Consider the following 22,181-nt stretch of genomic DNA (forward strand, 5'->3'; position numbering starts at 1 on the left):
CTAGAAGGGCAAAAATCAAATCTTGTAGCTCCATGCCTAGCATCTACACCACACAGTGGCGCTGGCGTGATCTCAGCTGTCGTAGACAGCCCTGCTCTCTTGGCTTTGCTGATTGTAGTGCCGATGACCTCTCTTAGGCAAGCCCTGCATGATAATGGCCGTTCCTCAGCAAACACCCCATTTTCATGGTATCTCCTAATTCCTGAGGACTCCACTATATGTCTGTCATCGCTCGCATGTGGCCATGAATTTTTCTTTCGGGCCTCCAGGGACTTTTAACTGCTGTACTGCTTAGACTCCCAGGCCTTCCTTTGAAATCCTATTAGGAACTTCCATGACCCCATGACTCTTGCATACTACATACCCACAAAACCAGAATCAAGTAAACACACATCCTTTTGCTCTCAGGGGGAAACAAACCCAGGACTTCTTGGACAACAGCTTCATCAAGCTCTCTCTGTCTTGGTGGCTGAGTTGTAATGTCTGTTTTATGAAAAGTTGCCTAACCTATTTTGTGACAGACAGGGGAATTCTAACTAGCTAGTGTGAGTTATGTAGGGAATGAACAGAGTATAAATATTGGGAGAAAAATAAGACTTCCCAAAGCGGGGAACATGCTTTCAACTACCTGCTACCTGAAAACCAGCAAGTGATGGACTTTTTGGATCATCTTAGTTGTTTGGAGTGGTTATTTTTATCACGACCTTAGAGACTGGGAAATTGAGATAGAATAATTTGTTCAGGGTCATGTGTACAAAGTAAGTTACAGAGACAAGCTTAAAGATCAGTGTCACCCGAACTTGTGATGCACTATGATTAATTTTCCCTCTATGTGCCCACACACATCTAAAATTATAACAGGAAAATGATATAATATTTTAATAAATATATTTGTAGATTTTTCTAAACCCAAATTCATTTTAGTCAGAGCATCAAAAAAATACATAAATAAAATTTAAAAAACAACAACCAGGGGAATAGTTGGGCATTTACAACAAAATAAGAATCTGAAGCTCGTGTTCAAATAAGGAGAGAAAAGAATCAGAGAAAACAGAAAAGAAAATTTGTATTTCCAAGTAGCATCAAGACAAATTGATGTCGTGCTATGTTTTCAAATTCTTAATTTGTAAGTAATGATGGAATAGACTTAGTTTCTGGCTAGATGAAAGCTATTTTTATGTTTGTTTTTCAGGATGTGGTCTGAATTACCATAAGAGATGTGCATTTAAAATCCCTAACAATTGCAGCGGGGTGAGAAGGAGAAGGCTCTCGAATGTTTCCCTCACTGGGCTCAGTACTGTCCGCACGTCGTCTGCTGAGTTCTCCACCAGTGCCCCTGAGGAGCCTCTACTGGTATGGCCTCCTGTCTGTCCATTCCCACTTGCTTGAGAAATCTGGAGGATGTTGTGTTATCAGTGTCGGGCCAGGAGAACATGCTGGGAGGGAGACACAGCCCCCGTGTAAATGCGTATGTTTCCACGGAGTCTCTGTTGTAGATTGGTCAATGCATCATGAAAGATTCAACAGCTTTGAGGTTGCTTTCTTCCCTGAGCTTGGTGAAAATGAAAAATATGGGAGGCTTCATATGGTCATAAGCCCTGAGCAGTGTGAACTAGTATGCTAATGCTGCAAAAGATGGTCTCCTCTGCAGATTTCCAAGGACTTGTAGCATCCTGAATATTTCTTCCGAAAATACCAAAGTCTTACTGTTCGGCATTACTGATCTTCCTAGTTTATCATTGCACACTACCAAGTACCATGAGAAGAACAGCACTTACCTAGACTATTTCTAGTATCTGTGAAACCGCTGATGGACACGGTAAAAGCATTTGTTAAGGAAATCCCCGTTCATCTTTCACACATACATGGAAGAATGGTGCGATGATTGCGTGAGCTTCTTAAGAACAGGAATGGAGTCCTGAAATAACTAATGGCTTCAGGCTGCAGCTTTTCCTTGTCTACTTTCTCTTACTAGGACACTGATGCGTTACAGCATAGTTGTTACAGAAAGTGATGAAAAACAAAGATGTGAGAATTACTAAGACGTTTAGGTCGAGTAAATCCACCTAGAATTTAAGTGGAAGCATGGAGTTATCTATTACAAATTGTCATTTGTACAAAGAATATTTGATTGTGACTTTAAATGACTTAAATTTTGTTGCAGAATAAGCCACATGTGAGATGGGTCACTCATCTTTACCAATAGGAAACTGCTGTAGCCTGTGCCTACATTGCTGTTTTGGTGATGTTACCTTCTGTTTTTCATTCTTCTTTAACTGACACTCTCGGAGGAAGATTGATACTATACCTTTGTAGTAATTAGATGAGTATGATATCTTTGTACCATTCGGAAGGTATGTTTGTGATTTGTATATCCCATGAGTGTGTGTTAATCAGAATAAATATCATTTTTAAAACATACTATTACTCAAAAAATTATCTTAAAATAATTGCTATTGCATACTCTGCTTTAAAGTTCCCTGGTTGAGATCAAAATTTTGAAAATGTTTATTTTATAAGTTACGGCACTTGTAGTAGGGGTAACTGTAGTAATTGCAAGGTATAATGTTTGAAATAAGGACATTAAAATTGTATTAAAGTAAAATTATAACTAAATTATGTCACATTCAAATTCACCACAAAAGAATTTGAATGTGACATAATTTAGTTATGAATTATTTTTATATCAGAAATCCAAAGCTTAAAGTATTTACTATTACCATAGATTAGAATCTAGTTTTAATTAGATGACACTTATTCTGACCATGCCTTAATCATAGTATGTACCTATACATACTTGGTTTTACTTGTTTATTATATATTGTAATATAGATATAATGTATGTGTATATATGTATATATCCCACATACAAATGTACACCCACACATACATGTACACACACACACATATATATGTGTGTATATATATATTGGTTTATTAATGTAACTATTTTGGATTTTATAGATACAATTAATTTATATATCAAACTAATCTATACGTAAATAAAATATGTATTTTTATATAACCATAATTTAGGTTATATAACTATTACCTTTAATATATATTTTTGTTTTTAAACAAAATTATTAATTGGTATTTTTAAGCAACTGAAATAATCATTCAATTATTGAATTATTTTATTACAAGATACATTTTGCATAAATGTCAAAATTCATCAAAATTCATTAGTGTTTCACTGATGAATGGAAATTCCCTGTAGTAGAATGCTCTAAAATTCATTTTTCCTAAGTAGCCTATAACATTTCCTTAAAGTGCTCATGACATTGTGATCACATACAATGACAGTGATTTCTGAAGCCATCATGGCCTCAAAAAAAAAATAAGTATTAATTTAAAAAGAAAAAATCAGGGCCATAAGACACTGAAAGATATTGGGAACATAAGCTTCTATAGCCTTATCTAAACTTCCTTCAGGTAAACTTTAAATAGAAATCTCTTTAGAAACAATGTTTGTGACATACTCAACATGTTGGCTCTTAGGTTCTCTTGGAATCTAGGGAACTCAAGGAATGTCTGAGTGTCTTTTATCTAGTTTCTTAGAAATTAGGAGATGTTTGTCTAATTTTGGTGGCATGTACCTCTCTGTTGTCTTTGTTTCATCTTGGCTAGTGCAGGTGGGAGCCAACTCTGCTTGTTCTAAGCAGGTGTACTTAGACCATGGCTGATGTATCTCATTTCAGCCATAGTGAATGCTACCAAAGGGCGATGCAATGGTAATAATAGTAAAACCTTTTGGTGCTGTATACAGTAAAGAACAACCAGTTTCAGGGAAGGGTGATGCCTTGCGCAAAGATGGCATTGCTCATGAATGCATCTAGAACGTATGTTTTGCAAGTCTGTGATGACATGTGCAAACTGCTTTTAAATGAAAGAAAACAAAATATTCTGTGTTACAGTTGCTTATTTTGATGATAGGATTGTTTACTCTCAGAGTAAGACATTGCTATTCTACTAATTTGTCCAATTTAGGCAGATAAATTGAATCTCAGACTTATATAGTTCTGCTAAGATAGAAAGGACGAAACAGCATATGTTGTAGTGCAGGCTGTATGTGTCATCTGTGTTGGCACAAACCACATCCGTTATATTCTCCCTAATGCACCCATCCTCTAAGATAGCCCAGTATAACTAGCTGATGGTAGAGCAATTAACTATGCACAGATACGCTTTTGGTAGACCTTTAACAGTGTTATTAGAAACAAAGTAAAATGAGAAGATCCTTAAGTAGGGTACACTACTTATGCTTACTTGTCTGCTATATATAATTATACAGATTATATTTCTTTACATTTTCTCATCTCCTTATCTGTAGGAGTTAAGAGTCAGTTGAAAACAAACTCCATGAGGCTTAACCTTAGACAGCAATCTCACAACCCTTCATTTTGTCCTTACGTGGGAAGAAGGAGCTTGCCAGATCAGTTTTCCCACAAGGAACAATTGTAAACTCTAAATAAAATAAGACAGAAATGGAGAAAGCCAGTATTGGAAGGTGTCTGTGAGCTTCCAAGGCAGTCAGGACTTAAAGTTCCAGAAATAGAGAGGTTAACACCCAGGGTTTTTCCAGTATGAGCTATTTGGCTCAGAATGACAATGGTGTTACTATTGAGAATTCCTGATAGAAAATAAAACTGGAGAATTGCCATATATTAAATTCATTGAATATAATGCTGTATTACACAGTATTTAAATATGAAACACTTAAGGTAATACGGTATCACACAGGCAGAATATTATAATAGAATCAGAAACTGTACATGCAGATTGGCTGATTGATTTATATACAGAATGGAACTGCTGTGTAGGATAGACCTTTCAGTAAATGTTTTCGGAGTTCATTGGACATACATATGAAAAATAGAATTTTTTAAGATTGTTATTTGGGACAGCCTGTAACTGGGTGTACTGTGTTACCCTAGCTATCTGTGAACTAGCTGGGTAGACATAACTGGCCTGGAAATGACAGAGATCCTCCTGCCTCTGCTTCCTAAGTGTTGGAGATATGAGTGTGTTCCACCATGTCCAGCCTGGAAAATATATTTAACCTGCTTCAAACCATATGATCCTAGGTACACTGATTTTCTAGGAAATAATAAAGATGAATAAATGAAAATACTTGAAATAGGAAAAGTTTTTTAAAAAATTTAATCTCTGAGGAAAAGAAAATGAATCAAGAAGCTGGGCATCATTCAAATTAAGAATGCCTTTCACTTAGAACAGAATAATATATCAGGGGATTTCTCCCCTCAGAAAACTGATTCTCCCTCCCTCAGAATCACGTTTGAGCTATCCCCTTCCGTGTTAGCATGGCACCTGCCTTTGGCATGATGTAGGTCTTGTTTAGGGAAAATTTATTTTTGACATTTCACCAGTGCAGCTTCCAGATCTGAATACATGTGAATAAAAGTAACCTGACTCCTTAGATTATGTTTATATTTACACTGTCATTAAGAAATTACTATTCACTCAACAACACAGTAGAATTTCACAAAGCAATATTTAAATAAAGAAACCAAGCTGGGCATGGCAGTTCACAACTGTAGTTCCAGATCAGAATTTTCAGGGAAAAAAAATGCAGTCATGAAAGGTAAAATTTTGTGATCACTCCAGATAGGATAATGAGACTCCTATCTCAACAGGAAGTCATAGATAAAGGGTCTATAGATCCAAGATTTGAATTGTATTGGAGGCAAATCCAGTTTATGTTGAAGAACAGGAAAATAATGCTTTCTCTTAGAGGGATGCTAGCTGGGAGGGAGTACAATTGACCACCTGTAATCCCATTGCTCAGGATGAAGAGATGATATTTAAGATGTGAGTTCAAGTGAGAGAACCTGTCTCAAAGTATAAAGTGGAAAATAATCAAAAAAGATCCCCCAAGTCAGTATCTGGCCTCTATATGAATGCATACACATATTCATGTACATTCAAACACATATGCATACACACATGCATACACACAGACACACACACAGATGCCCAGGCACACATGAACATGCATACACATCACACACAAGCACATGCAAAAAGATGATAATAAGCCAATCTTGATCAGATAAAATTGTTAAGTGCCTCTTGGTGCATCCATGTAGTGGAAATTATGATAGTTACTAAGCATAATTAATAGCCAACTGAATCTTGCAATAATGAAGTCAGTGTTCTCAAACTAAATCAATGTAGAATTCCCTTCTCACTCTCATAAAACCCATTAGTATCTTATGAGAAAAGTAATCTTTGGAAACTTATAAATTATTTAGTTAGTGCATATTGCCTAGTTCATCTTTATACACTATAATCTGAAAAATGAATTCTGATGAAAGACTGGACTGAAAAGTTTGCAGGACCAATATTTAAAGGAAAACTATGAGGTTTAGATGTCTCATACATAGTTGACTAGGGTACTGTCTTGTTTGGGAAATTGAGACTTGGTATTTTTTTCTGTCTCATAATAGTGCCTATAGACAAAATCATGATTTTTTTCACAAAAGCCATATTTGGATCTATGTTCCGATGAGAAGCTGTTGTGTCTGAATTCCCCAGGTAATTTTCATCAGCGCACACACTGCACAGATAGTACGGGCTGCCAAGTTGTTTTGGTAAAACCTCCCTCTAATTGTACAAAGCGCCCAATGTCCCTGAGTCAATGGCAGCATATTGCAAATCAAGAAACAGAGTTTTCAAAAACAAGTAATAAGATTTTTCTGAATGTACAGTAATTTATTTAACAAGTAGGAAGAAAATCACAAACATCAGAGTATAGTTCCACAGTTTTTAATGTTTCAACTGGAGTTCATTTTTGTTTTGATTTCTAGTTATCAAATAGAAAGATTGCCTACATATTTCCCTTTTTTAAAAAAAGGAAAGACGAAAAGGAATATATTCACTATATTTTACATTGAAACTTTTCTTTTAAAACTAAAGTGTACTTTTTTACTTTCAAATGATATTTTAATTTAGAGTGAGATCAGAAATCAAGAAATGAGCCAAAAAATACACCATAGATATATTTGCCTATAGTGATATTTCATTTGTATTTTGATAAATAAACCTTGCCTGAAGGTCAAAGACTAACACAACCTCACTGATCAGCCTTATAGGCTTATCAGGCAGTGGGGACACACACCTTTAATCCCAGTAGCCACACTAGTTAGCCACAGAAACAAGGCAGCTGTGTTGCAAGCCTTTAATCCCAGCTCCAGAGAGGAATATATGATGGGAGGAGAGAGCTCTCAGACACAGTCTGGTTCTGAGATTCCTGGAGGCAGGATCACCATATCGGGCTAAGGTAGACATAAGAGTCAGTGGCTGACTGCTTTACTTCTCTGGCCTTCAGGTTGAACCCCAATTATTAATTGAGTTTTTATTAATCGTGAGATATTTACCTTCCTTTTTAAAATAATTATTAAAGTTTTATGTGTGGGAGTGTTTTGCTTGAATGTGTATCTGGGCATCACTTCACACCCCGTGTCAAGAGAGGTCAGAAATAGGCATTCGCTCCCCCTGAAACTGTATTTACAGACAGTAGTGAGCCACTATGTGGATGCTGGAAATGGGACCCTCATTCTCTGGCAGGGCAGCCATTGCTCTTACCTACCAAGCCCTGTATTTGTCTTCCTAAACCTCTTACCTCTGGCCACCATCCCTTGTATGCCGTCCCGAAACAGATAGTAAGTACGTTTCAGCTCACTCTCACCTGCGGGCAAATAACAGCTATGCAACATTTGATTACTCTAATGACCTTTTACTCCATCTCACATTAAGATCAAGAATTATTGTGAAGAAAACCTAATCTTTTACTTAAAGGTCAAAAATACTTCATTTTGACTCTAATTTGTTTTCAACAAGGTACAAGAGCCACCCCTCATCACTAAGACTATAGTTTTTTTTTTTTTTAAACAACTACTCATAATCTCAAAATGTTTTGCATCTGTGACTTAGTGGCTCCTGTGTCATTTAAACTTTAAAAGTATTTTCTAGCTGGGACTTTGTTGCGGCCACAAGCTGACTGATGTAGCAGTTTGGTTTTGTCTGATGGGACACGCGCCTATGTTAAATATCATTGACTAATCCGTACTGCTTTTCGCTAGTAACTTTGTTTTTCTGTCTTTTTCTCCTCTTATTCTCCTCCTTTGCCTGCTCTTTGCTCTTTCAACTTCATGTTTCAGTCTCCTGTGAGCCCTGGCTTTGAGGTAGGTAATAAGCTGTCTGGCATTAGGAATATTCTGTAACCTGGTCTTCAGCCCCACCTTGTAATAGTCCGTAGTTGGCATTCATGGTTAACGGTTAGAGTTTGGATGAGGGTTCAGTCCATTGAATGCAGAGCCCTGAGGTACAACTATTGTTTGTTGTTTCTCATTGTCAGTGTTTGAATTCCCATAATTCTCAAAGTGACAAAGACCGACCTCGTCATTAAAATAATAACAGTTGATTTCTCAGGTCAAAGTTTGCCCCTAAATGCTTGATTTCCTTACATGGGTGTCTTGTCTATGAAAATGAGAAGAAAAGTTTTGTGGTGCTCTGTGAACTGAAACCTCTGAACCCCAGAAAACTGTGTTCTCATCCCAGATACTGTAGAACCAGGAAAAGTGAGGACACAGTCTCTCCATTCCTGCTTTGTCTTGGGACCATAGGGTTTAGACCCAGGAGTGCCTAAAAATGAACCTGACTACTTCTTCTAGTTTTTGACTTGAATCTTTTCATAGAACATTTTCTTTAACAATGTGTATTATCACAAACTATTAGTCCTTTTCTAAGAGGTAACATGGAAGCGGAAATATTAAGCTTTCAATCCAGGCAGAAATTGTATATGGATGTGGAACAAATTTCCTCCAAAAAAGGGTAAATTAAAAACTCTAAAATTGACTTTTTTATCTGTCCTAAATAATAAATAGCACTTTTGCTGAAGAATAATGGCAGAACCTACAGTCATGTTCTCCAGCCAACTGACTTGCTAGTACTCCCCTTTCTTTGGCACCACGGCCATTGGAAGTTGATCTACCACTGTTGTTCTCCAGAGACTATAAGCTTCAAGTACCATGATTAGTTTCCATTCTCAGATCAACTTGTGGCTACTCTAGCAGAAGATACCAGTGTGAACCCACCCACCAGAACATGTTCCAGGTTGTATGAAACTGACAAGTAAAGAGTTTGTGTGCATAAGAAACAAGATTAAGAATTTGCTTCGCTGGTGCTTAATTCCTGTTTGGAAAATCATCTTTGCTGAAAAGGACCCTATGTAGAAAAGCCCAGTGTAAAAACAATGTGTATTTTTTTTTTATTTTCTTGGAATTTGTTTCCTTGAATGTCCCTAGATATAGTTTTCTGGCATACGTTTTCCTTTGAGTCATCCTTAGGTCATGAAAATCGGAAGAAGTGGGAAGCATATCCACTCCTCGTTCTTTACATTCAAGAACTGGATATGAAGAACGAAGAGAAATTTTGGCTTTTGTGGAACTTGTAGCCATTAAAGGCAACCAGGCCTTCTTCAAAGACCAGCTCCTGCAGGAAATAAGATAAACTTTCTGCAGTCTATTTTCTCCAGAGCTTCATTTGTACTCAATTTTTCAAAGTCATAACCAATTTTATCTTCATTAATGTCTACAAAGAGAAGGATACATGAAATTTGACAAGTTTTTTTCTCTAAAATGTATTTTGCCAATAATTGTGTGTGTAGAAGAATTATAATAGACACTTGATGACTTTTCTATTTTCAGTATGTCCTGGTCAGTGTATCCACGTAGGATAATTTATCTGCACTGTGTGGAACTTCCATTGATTATATTAGTGGTAGCTGTTGTTGGAGTAAGCATCTGTATATATATTTTCTTCTAGGCTCATAAAATATTTGTTGGGTCTCAGTAAGAATTTGTTGATAGAATTATTTGTGTTGGATTCCTAGAAGCCAACTGCGTTATATATACTTTTGAACAAATTATTAGTTGAAAGAAAATGGTAGAGGCTTACATTTAAAATTCTACTAGTTAATAGTGTTTAATACGTTCTATTTCTTATACCTTACAAAAATAGGTTTTATTTTTTAAGATTTTGTTCCTCCTATTTTGATGGTTTGAGAAAGAACCTGCTGTATCTAAGAATTATTTCTTCACTGGTAGAGAGAATGCCGCATGCACGCGTTGACCATCCTTCCTCCTTTTAATGTTTGTCCCTTTCCCGTTTGCTATTGACTTGCTAGTTGCCACCAACAGTCTTCCTGTCTTAAGCAGCTACCTTTGTCTATCAGTCTGGGATGAAAGACTATTCTAGGGTTTTACATGTGCTTTCTCTCACACTGGTTTTTAAATTTTCTTTTTAATAAATAATAATTATATGTGTTGTAGGCTACAGAATGATTACTTCTTCAACATGGAAAATACTTATTCTTCTTCTTCAGTTTTATAGAATCCAGAGCCTTTTGAAATTATATTAATGTGAACCGACAGAGACACGTAACATTCTGGCCAAATGACTTAGGAGAGTGGAATGATTGTTTCTTGCAATAAAGGATGGGAAGCCAAGGTTGAAAACAAGGAATTGAAGTAGTAGGCAACCTCTGTAGACACAGTATAATGTGAAAGACAAAAATTAGAAAACAAGAAACAAAAGAAAATAAAAATAAAAATAGATTTATTTTTTAAAAAGTTTAATCAAAGTTGTTTTAAATGCTTTCAATATGTTTGAAGGGCATCTGTTAGCACAGTTCTGAGGTTGACAGCCTCTACAGAAACTTACTTTCACCGAAATTGAATTCTCCCAATCCAAAGCTTTTTGTTTCTTCTTAACATTCAGACTACCTCAGAGAAACTGTAGGAAATACAGAGCTCATTCTAACAGCTTGTCTTTTGTCTGACTGTTCTATATCCTCAAACTTTAGTTTTTGTGAAATTTGAACTACATTCAGTTTAACTTCTTATGGAGCACAGATACTTTTTAAATAACAATTTGCCATAAGCTTGTCATTTTCATTAAGTTTTCTGACTCACATGTAATAAAGGCAAGAGAGTCTTGGCTGGATAGTTTCATAGAAATTTCCAGGGAGTTTTTCAACATGGCCAATATCTATCTAGTGGCACGTACTTGGTACTCTTATGTTCTGGAGTTCCAGGAATCCTGGTGACTCATCTAACTTAAAGTCATTTTCCACTTATAAATGCACCGTGGCTGTTCTGTAGTACTCTGCCAGGTGTCACAAGGTTTCTCTTGATTGCTGTCTAAGTGAGCTCTCCAAACACAAACCAGGGCAGTGTGCACTTTAAGTGAAGTGCCGTGCACAGAGTTAATTTATTTATCTACTTCCCAACCACCAGACCTAGCTGAAGAGTGATGTATCCATGGGGAAGAAGCCCTGCAATAAATTAACGTGATAAGGCTCAGTATATTGTAGCATGATGTTATTCAATGGAACCTGTGTGTAACATCTACATAATTAAGGTCTGGATAGAAACATTAAGAAGCCTATTTATAAATGCAATCACTGTTGGGCAGAATTTCAGGAAACTCATTTGTAAGGGGACATCATGCTTTGCTTGTCCATACTTTGTTAGGTTTTAGGAACAGTTGGATCTCGAACAAAGGCTCTGATGGCCCCAGTAATGCTTCATGGCCTCTGGAAAGCTCCCCAGGACACAATGGTATTCATTTTCTCTCTCCCACCTTCATCCTGCCAGGCATGGCCAAGTGGATAACCTTTTCATTCCTGGCCCCTTGTAGTTACTGAATTCTTAACTGAAGTAAAAGACACTCATGCTGTATGTAGGAGCTGTGTGTCATGGGGAATGCCTATGGGGAATACCCAGGAAAATATGAAAAGTTTGTTCTGAAAGTAAGTATGAGGGAAGAAAAGGAATGAAAAATTAGAAATCCTATGACATAGGATCTCCTATGACTGTCTAACTTAAAAATATTTGTGTTTTCAGTGGCAGAGTGTTAGCGCAGCTGGTAATGGTATTCATCCTTAAGCCCACAACCTGAGTTCAATCTCTGAGACCCACTTAGTGGAGAGGGAATGTGCTCCTTCTAGCTGTCCTCTGACCTCCACACAGGTACAATGACATGTGTGCACCATACATTCACAACACATGGACACATAAACAAGGCCATTCATATATTATATTTAATATTTGTCTACTCAAAATATTTAGTTGCCCTCTATGATTCTTAGACAAACTTTTGGATATGAAGACACTTTGACTAAGTTAACCAACTTGCCTTCCTTTCTCAGGAAAAGAGTTTCCTTTTCAGGATAAACTTGTAAAATATAAGAAAAGGCAATATCCAGAAGTTATGACCTAAAGTGTCGCTTTCTATAAAGAGCCCAAATTAGGGTCAGAATCTATTTCTATTTTTTCCTATGGCCATGCTTGTTGGGAGCAGTGAGACTCCAGATCCTGAATTTCTTGTAATCCCCAGATCTGAGTGCCTACAGCTGCTCTGAGCACGAGACCTTCAGGAGGTCCTGATGGCAGGAGAGTGGTTTCTGGTGGGTTTGGCTGGGGCGTGGCTATCTCTATATAATCTGCCCCTGAACACAATAAAGGGGGCAGTCTTGGGGAATTCAAGGATGACCCCTGTCGTTGTCTCTCTGTCTGTGTGAGTCTTTGTGTATTTTAACCTCCTGCCCCTTGCCCAAAGCTCAGTAACTGGGTGCCAGCGCACAGAGCGCAGACAAGGGGGCGCGGTGCGCGGCACTTGCTGTTTCACTGATAGCTAGTTAGTGCTTTCTTATATTTTCAAAACTCAGTTCTTGGGAGAGTAGAGGCATAACGTTGAAAGGAAAAGCCCCTGTATTAAAAATCTCATCTTGTCTTATTACATCTTTGTGGAAGTGAAACATGCACAAACACACAGTCACACAGGTGCACTAGCACTGCAGTGTGGCATTAATTAACATGAGCTAGGATTCTGGGAAGGGCTGCACAAGTGTCTCTATGGCTGATTGTTAGAGGAAGGCTGTAGTCTTTGAAGTCTTAGGCCATCCTTATATTTTCTCAGTTCCTTCTTGGTATCAGCAATAAGCTCAGTCCAGGCCTCTGACCGTTCATGTAGAGTTAAATACTCAATTACAAGGCTAAATGCCCCTAAATTGATGTCCTTGATTTTCCTTGGATAGTCATCCATTCCACCCCTATCACTTTCTATACATCGACTCAGCCTGACATTTAAAGTTCCATAGCAGAAGTTATGGGCATGCATTCATTTTCTTTCAAAGTGGAAATGTCCCCCTCTGCCACTTAAAAAAACAATTGTAGATTGAGAATGCATCACATTAAGTTTGCATTGCTTTCCTGTTTAACTTTCAAGGAAAACCTACTTATATCATGTTTCCTTTCAGTGTCCCAGCTCACAGGGTGTTTATTGGTAACTGACATTTAAAAGAACAGGACCTGCAATTTGTGGAAACACTTCCACAGCTCTGATGCTTTTCCTGCAAAGGGTGGATCACTCAAGACCTCGCCTTCTGTTTACTCAAAAGAGTGAGGAAATAGAAAGTAAATGTAACTTCCAAGACTACTTTAGCACTCAGCAAATCTAGATCTCCTTATATTTTTCCAAGGGTATTCTACGTGTCGTTACTTTGAAAGCCTTCATAAATGGCTGCAAACATTAAGAAGTGAATTCTCCGCTGTAAAACACAGCATCCGTCACCACTAAGCAGGGGGTATGCTTTTTTTCCATGCCCTATAATAACCCTTTTAACGGTTATGAGAAGGTTTTGATCAGCTTTTATTTATACTATGTATTTAGGACATCCAACTGAGAATTCAGACTCATTTATCTGGCACTTTTGGCATGAAGTTCAAAGGACATAGAATCAGAACACAATTAAAAAAACCTTGAGACTCAGCAAACATCCTAACTTTACACAGCACGTGTGCTCTTATGTGAACTTCATTTCTCGTGGCTTCTATTTGTCTTAGTCAAAGACTGTGCTGGAAACCTCTCTTGCTCCCTATGTAAAGGGTGATATCTGGGGAACAATGTCTGTTTCATCTTTCTTTATGAAGTAACCGAGCTCTGAGCTTTCTCGTGTATTTCTAACACTAAGTACAGGTCACTACCAAATAGCCATAAAACTGTGTGTCAGTGCTTCAGCAGGGAACCATCTGGATAGTCTGTAGATAGGAAGGGCTTTGTTGCCTTTGACATATTTTTACCTGTTGATAGAGTCAAACCTGATAAGACTCACTTTGTTGTTGGCAAACATAGTTCTTTCAGGGAAACACCTCTCTGAATGATCTTTCACCTCCACTGCGAATGGAGCTTACCCTTGAGTGAAGCTTTCTCTGTGGGCATTTTCTGTATGGGAATCTTGAGTGAAGCCGGATTCCAGAACTGTACAATTTGAATAGAGTAAGGCAGACTAGGTCCTTCCCTAAAAATTTCTTCTATTCTATTGACAATTTAAAACACTAGGCAGGTAGAACAGTTGTCTTCAGGCTTCAGCAAGTACTCAACAGGAGGCAGAGTGGTGTGAGCCAGAGAAAAATAGAAAATGAGGAAGTAGTCAGGGACCCCTTAGAGAAGATGGTGAGAGACTGAAGATAAGTAGTAAGAGACCTCTATACTGAGGAAAAAGGAAGAGTAGATAGAGAGATAGAGACGGTTACAGGTGCATAATGGTAATAAAGAGGCACGTAGAGTTGTTTCTTTCCCCGTTCTTCCTATATCCAGTAGTGTCTCTTTGGACCTCCAGGTGTGTTTGCCCCAGGACACTTGGTAATTAGAACAGGTCGTAGTTGAGGACATTGGGAGGACTTGGGCTTTGTTGTCTGCCTGGTTTTGTGGAATGTCTGTACAGCTTCAGACTCATGGAATCAAGGATGAATTGATTCCAATTTCATAGCTGGGTGTGGTTTTGTAGAATCATTATCCATACTGTTTAATCAAAACAATACCTGAATAAGACAGTAAGCAGCTGACTGAATGGGTCTTCCACACAAACGTTGCTGAATCAACTAGGCTATTGTGTTCCAGAAAACATCCATGACTCAGATGCCTTCTGTTGAGCACTAGCAACATAACTGAAAATCCCTGATGTAGGTCAAAGATAAGACTTTCAGGGCATTCCCACATCACTTGCACTTTGGTATGAAAGATGTTTGTTTATTTTCATTGTGTCCTGTGCCTTCTTTACTCACTCATATGAAGGAAATAAGGTTATTTCTGTGATCTATTAGCAAGGAACTAAAGAATTTGGGAACAGACAAGTAAAGAGAGAAAGATCAGTATGTGAAATAAAAGTACATGAGTTCATAGTTACACCTAAAATCTATGTGAGTTGAGTCAAATATTTATAACCTTCTGTGAGTGAGTTTTCTTGCCTAACTGATAGAGATGATAATACAAGGAGTTACAAGGCTTCACATATTTATTTGTATTTTATCAAAGATTTTTTTTTAATCATCATCTTGTTCAAAGTTCTAAATGAACCAGACTTATTCCCCAGAGGAGGTAACTGACACAACCCATATTCGTCACTTTCCCCTCTATGTTGTCAACATCTAGATTTACTTACTTTATAATTTATATACCTGGACTTCCTTCTTACCTAATACAACCAGAAGGACAACTACAGAGAAGGATCAATTGTTAAGAGCACTGGACGCTCCTGCAACAATGCAGGTGGTGGTCCCAACAGCCACATGATTGCTCATAGCCACTTGCAACCTCAGTTTCAAGTTTCTACTTCGGATTCCAAGGGATCTCATACTCCTCTATGGTGTTTGTGGGCACCTGCATGCATACATGTATACACACATGTATATGATACACCTACAGTCATGTAGGTACACGTATATACATTTCTCAAAAAGAAATAAGCATAAAAGTTATAGATATGAAGGAAGGAAGGGAGGGAGGGAAGGAGGACGGAAGGGACGAATGGGAAAAGAAAGGGAGGGGGGAAGGGCAGTATTTGAGCCTCTCTTTCACAGTGACTTTGTCTTCATCATTCCCTATCGCATCCCATAAGGGCCCACACCTTATTACTGCCTATAATTATTTAATCTTGCTACCCTCATTTTTCAGAGCAGAGGTCTGAACAGATTTCTTACCAAATCAGATGTATGGGACAATCAGGGAGTTGTATAGGGTAGCTGAGGTTGGAAATATTGTTTGACTGCCTGTCATCTTTGACTTATTTAGATTATACTTGCAGCAAGCACATGCAGAAGACTGTTTTTCTAAAACTTTACAGTTTGTGATATCCATTTGATCCATGAATTATTCTTTTCCTCCTCCTTGAATTGGTTTGTGTTATATTACTGGTGCTGTGTTTGAGAGATGGCTCAGCAGTTGTTAAGAGCACGTGTTGATTATCCAGAGGACCTTGGTTCAGTTCCCAGCGTCCACATAGAAAGCTCACAACCATCCATAGGTCCAGTTCCGGAGGACCTGATGTCCTCTCCAGCCTCTGTGGTCACTGCATGTATTTAATGCACAGACATACATGCAAACAAATTATCTATACACATAAAGTAAAAAAAATAGCTAAAATATCATGGTTAAATTTTTAATTGCTGATGTTAAGTTCACGTGAGACTTGGCATAGATATGTCACTGTGTAACAAAACGAATATGTCAAAGTTACACTTCATGTAACATTAAGTAAGACATTTCAAGAATGTCTTGAAATATTTCACCCATTGTTCTTACGCACATGCCTTGTGAAAACATATTTTGAGAAGTTAAAGAAGTGCATATTATTTGTCTGATTTATGTTGTTCCTTTTTATATTAAAAGTATTTTTTCATACAATCTATCCTGATCAGTTTCTCCTCCTTCAACTCCTCAAAGATACACCCTACCTCCTTACTCATCCAAATCCATGCACTCTTTCTGCCTCTCTTTTGAAAACAAAGAGGCAAATAAAAATCAAGAACTAGAGTAGAATTTAAAAAAAACACATGAAAAAGCGTGATAAACACATACACATGCACATATGCAGACACACATATGTGACTTCTGTTCTGTTTGTTTTACAGTGGAATAATATCCCGTGTTTAAGTGTGCCACGTTTTCACTTTCCATTCATCTGTTGATGTCCACTAGGCTATTTCTGAAGTTGGCTATTATGAATAGACCAACAATGAACATTGATGGACAAGAATCTCTGTAATAAAATGTGGAGTCCTTTGGGTATATGTCCAGCACTGGTATAGCTGGATCTTGAGGTAGATCTATTCCCAGGATCCTGAGAAACCACCACATTGATTGTCATGATGTCTGTGCAAGTCTGCATTCCCTCCCCCCCAGCAATAAATGAGTGTTGCCCTCAACCCAAATCCTTGCCAGCATAAACTGTCACTTGTTTTATTGATATTTTCCATTCTGGCAGGTGTTAGATGAAATCTCAATATAGTTATGATTTACATTTGCCTGATACCTAAGGATATTGATCATTTCTTTCAAGTGTTTTAAAGGCAATTGTGGTTCCCTTTTTAAAAACTCTGATTAGTCCTATACCCCATTTTTAATTGGGTTATTTATTTTCTTGATGCCTGTTTTTTTATTTCTTTATATGTCTTAAATAGTAACACTATCTAAATTGCTTCTTTACAGTTGTAGAAGACAGATATAGTTAAGAGTCTGCTCTTAGCTGGGCAGTGGTAGCACACACCTTTAATCCCAGTGTTGAGGCATTTACAGATGTAAGCCTATTTCACCTTGTCTGAAGGTCAGAGAGTTTGAGCTTATTTTTGCTCTTTCAAAGTTGTTGACAACAGGTATGGTTACAAAACAAGATATTCTGAACTACAGTGTGGGTACTTGGTGTTTAAGACATTAAGAAGGCTTCACTTTACCCTGACCAAAGGCCTAGGAATTCAAGAATACTTCTGCTTCTTCTTTTGTGTTTTTTTTTAAAGTGAATTTATGTTTTTATTTCTAATACATGTCAGATGTGCACATTTTGAGTCTGATACTGAGATTAATGAAAGAAGCTCATGATAAGATATGATGGATATTCAAGTCCTTTTCACAGAGCTGAGCTTTTCTATTTTGAATTGATAATAATATAGGCTCTCTCCATTGAACCACATAGATCCTTTAAAATACATTCAACAGTACAGTCAGTCAAGGATTCTTACGTATGTGGTTCCAGGGAGAGATACAATATGACTCTCTAGGCTCTGGCTCTAATCCCAGTAGCATCAGTTTCCCTTCAACATACATTGTAGTGGTTTGAATAGAAATGTACCCCATAAGGTCGCAGAATTGAATGCCTTGGTCATTAGGAAGTGGCACTATTTGAAGGAATGAGAAGGTGTGACTTTGGTGGAGGAAGTGTATCACTGGGAATGAGCTTTGGTATTTCAAAAGCTCAAGCTAGGTCCAATGACTGTCTCTTCCTTCTGCCTTTGGATCCAGATGTAGATCTCTTAGCTACCATGTCTGCCTAAGGGCCACCATGTTTTCTGCCATCAGGATAAGGAACTAAACCTCTGGAAGCAAGCCTCAGTTAAATGCAGTGGTGCTATAGGAAAGTGCAGTGCTGCTTCTTCTTTTGAAACAGGAGGTTTGACTTAGGGAGTGACTGCTTGCAGAATGCTTTGTATAGCATGTGTTCACTGCCCCGCACATCAAATGCTCTGCTCAGGAATTAATGGCTTGGTGTCTCAAATACTGGAGGAAGTAACTGTTCTGGTTGTTCTATGGATCATGTTACAGCAGTCATTCGCCTTCATTCCTCCCTTTGTATTGGTGTATAAAAGGGTATGCAAAATAAATGTGGGCAAATTCAGTATTTGCTGAGTTACCCTCCTATTACTATGCTGTGCCTCTCTGTGTTTCTTTCTTATCTCTGTTCCTTGTTGTAAGGAGGTTGCTTGCTCATCCCAGCCACCCAGAAACAAAATAACCATACAGAAACTGTATTAGTTGAATCACTGCTTGACCAATTACTTAAGCATATCGCTAGCTAGCGCTTACATCTGAAATCAACCCATCTCCATTTTTTTTATATTTTACCACAAGGCTCATCTCATGGCCTACTGGAAAGGTTTCAGAGTGTCTGTCTCTGACAGTGGCTCCACAGCTTCTTCCTCACTCCATCTCCTTTCTCCCAGCATTCAGTTTAGGTTTACCCGCCTAACTCTATTCCCTGTGCAGGCCAAGAGAGTTTCTTTGTTAACCAATGGTATTCACAGCATACAGAGGGGAATCCTACATCAGTTCCTCCTACCTAACATTTCTTTCTTTTTTTTTCCATGGGTGCAGTGAACTTTATTGATGTTATTCAAGAGAGTAGGGCTTCCTAAACCCTTCCTTTCATTCTGGGGGTCTAGGATGGAAATTGTGAGGAAGATGCTCAGTGTCAAGGGTTGAATTAGGACAGGGACTGCTCAGCAGTCGAGAGCCTCCTAATCCTCACTCACCTACCCTGAAACACACAAACCGGCTGTGACTAGGCTGCAAGAGTTACCCCAGAAAGGTGGCTCGGGACATCCCAGCAATCAGGAGGCAGAGGCAGGTGGATCTCTGTGAGTTCAAGGCTAGCCTGAACTACAGAGTGAGTACCAGGACAGATAGATACACAGAGAAACCCTGTCTTGAAAAAGAAACAAACAAATAAAAACATTTAAAACTCTGCCCTTTTCTTGGGGGCTTTGTTGTTGTGTTTAACAGGGACAAATCAATAAAGAAATGTCTACATTGTATGCTCTTTCCCATTTTTCTGTTTCTCCTTAACTTGAGAGTTTTCCCCAAACTCTAGTCATAATCAGCTATGTGGATTGAATATTATTTAATAAATAGAAGCAATTTGAAGTGCTGTAGGGTTTTGTTTGAACAATAATTTTTTCTGTAAAGTGGCTTTTATCTTTTATAAAGACTTGTATTTGATGTTTACTTAAGTAGCAATGAACAAAGCAAAGGCCAGGCAACTTTTCCACTCAGTTTTCCAGATGAACTAATGAAGGTTTCATTTCAAAGTGAATATGCTTTGTTGAGAAAATGTTTGAATCCCATTAAATATTTAAAGGCAAACTGGCACTAGGAGGCTCATGATGTAATCAGGGCATTACTTACTGGGATAGAGCCAGCCTTGCTAAGTCATTAATGTAAAGTATCAAGTTAAAAGCCAATCCTTCTCTGTAAAAGCAGGATATTTTGTCTTTCTAAGTAGGCCTCCAGTGCAGAGGCTTCAATGCCGAGTGGTCATTTCACACAAAACAGTTAGTGAGAGTTGTTACTTCAGAAAGCTGAACCAAAAAAAAAAAAAAAAAAGCCAAAACAAAACAAAACAAAAACTCGATATCTTACTTATATTTAGTATTTATTTCTGGATTTAAAATAAAACTTCCACCATTGTTCTGTTCTGATATTCTTCCTATCTATGGTGTGATGTGATACTCTGAGATTGGAAACAGCACTTCGTGATTTTCATCATTGAGTTTGCCAAATCAAGTAATTGCATGCGTATGCTCCCACTCTTATTGGATGACTACATCGATCCTGATATAAATTTGACACAAGGAATTTTACTCACTAGACCAAAGATGAATATAAAGTGTAAATTTTCTGAAGTGCATTCTTCTGCACTAGCTTCTGGTAATTATAGAGAAGATAATTGAAATCAGTTCTTTGAAGTTGGAGCCAGGTTTTGCTCTGAACATATTAATGAAACAGAATAAAACAAAATACAGCTGTTCTGTTCCCAGAGTCTTTCAATATTCCTCTTGTTCCATGAAGAAAAAATTATAGTGCAGATTGTCCAAGTTCACTAAATACATGAAGCCAAACTAGGCCTTAAGCAGCAATGGAAATCCACCTAAACACAAATTGGCCAGCTAAATAAACCCATAAAAACCCTCATTTCTTTGGTAGGTGTGGAGGAACTTTCTCTGTGCAAAAGTTAATGTGAGAAAGAAATGGAATATAAGGCTCTTGAGTACTATAATGTATTGAATTAAATATGTGAATAATAAAAAACAGTGAAGTAAGTTAAGGAATTAAAGAGACCCTATTCTGTATCTAATACATTAGGTGAAAAATAGCTCCATCTGCATCAGGGCTCTCAATTGCCAGCTTAATGCTCAAGTTACCTCAAGTATCTTGAAATGCACACATTTCTCAAATTATGAGAATGTTGTTTGTTTGTTTTTGTTAAAACAGAATTTTATTAGCTACCCCAGGCCTAGAACTTGGCAATCCTTTCTCAGACTTCGGATGGAAGAATTATAACCATGGGCTATACTATGTTTAAAAGTTTAATTTCAGGTTCTGTCCACATCATCATTAAAGTTTTTTTTAAATAACAATTACTGAGAGGAATGCAGAAATGCTGTTTCCTGGATGATGTGATTCACACTGTGTGTGTCACGGGGTAACGGCCTTGTCCCTTGAGCTGCGGAGTTGTCATCTATTGCTCTTCTGTGGTTTATGTAGTCTTACCTTGTAAGCCCTTGCTGTACGATTGAAGAGTAGATGAAGGCCACATGAGCCCTTAGTACATCAGCAGGTAGTGACCTTGTCTTTCCATTTGCCTTGGCTCTTACATTTCTCTTCTGACATCACTCTCACACAGTGTGTGTATGTAGAGTTCCAGAAGCTAAATACAGTACTGTAAACTGACCTTCAGACAGATTTTCTATTCTCCTTTTTCTAAGGTGCCAGTTATCTGGTAAAAATTGGGATTTCAAATTCCCTCTGCCATCATTATATCAATTTCCGCATACATATATATTATACCATGCATATGGACTCTAATTCAAGACTGTGAAACTTACTTTTTCATTTAGGAATATAGGTCATATTAGATAATATTAATTATATTTGAATCTATTTATAAAAAAGATAAATGTAGACATATCTAGGTGAGATACCACTTGATTTTCAGATACCATGACGTTCCAGAGTAACTTTTTTCCCCCATTTTCAATGTGTTATATCAATTAAGGTCAGTTTCTGTCTACAGCTTCTGTGACCTGGCAGACCGCCCCCCCACGCTCTGTTGTGTCACGTGACACAGTGAATCCCATCACTGCCTATTTATATGTAGCCTTTGGACCAGAGTGGCAGCCAGTCTCTTTTCCCTAAATTTCTAATATTTTGACATAATTTCTTTAGTGAATCTCTTTTGAAAGTAAGAAATTATGTGACTTTTCGAGAATAATTCAAGTTCTTCCAGTTTATGAGCAGAAAGCTGTGGATGAGATGAGAACACCCAG

The 22,181-nt window shown here is 37.7% G+C and overlaps 1 protein-coding gene across 1 annotated transcript in view; it reads left to right on the forward strand.

Annotated features, from left to right (window-relative positions):
• The window catches only part of Prkd1 (protein kinase D1), a 288,145-nt gene that overhangs the window by 205,470 nt on the left and 60,494 nt on the right, over window positions 1-22,181 (forward strand). Inside the window, exon 4 of the mRNA XM_038336787.1 lies at window positions 1,193-1,353. Coding sequence (XP_038192715.1) covers window positions 1,193-1,353 — 161 coding nt within the window. The remainder of the gene's footprint in view (window positions 1-1,192; window positions 1,354-22,181) is intronic.

The sequence above is a fragment of the Arvicola amphibius genome, chromosome 7 (genome assembly GCF_903992535.2).
Source record: "Arvicola amphibius chromosome 7, mArvAmp1.2, whole genome shotgun sequence".
NCBI classification, from domain to species: domain Eukaryota; kingdom Metazoa; phylum Chordata; class Mammalia; order Rodentia; family Cricetidae; genus Arvicola; species Arvicola amphibius.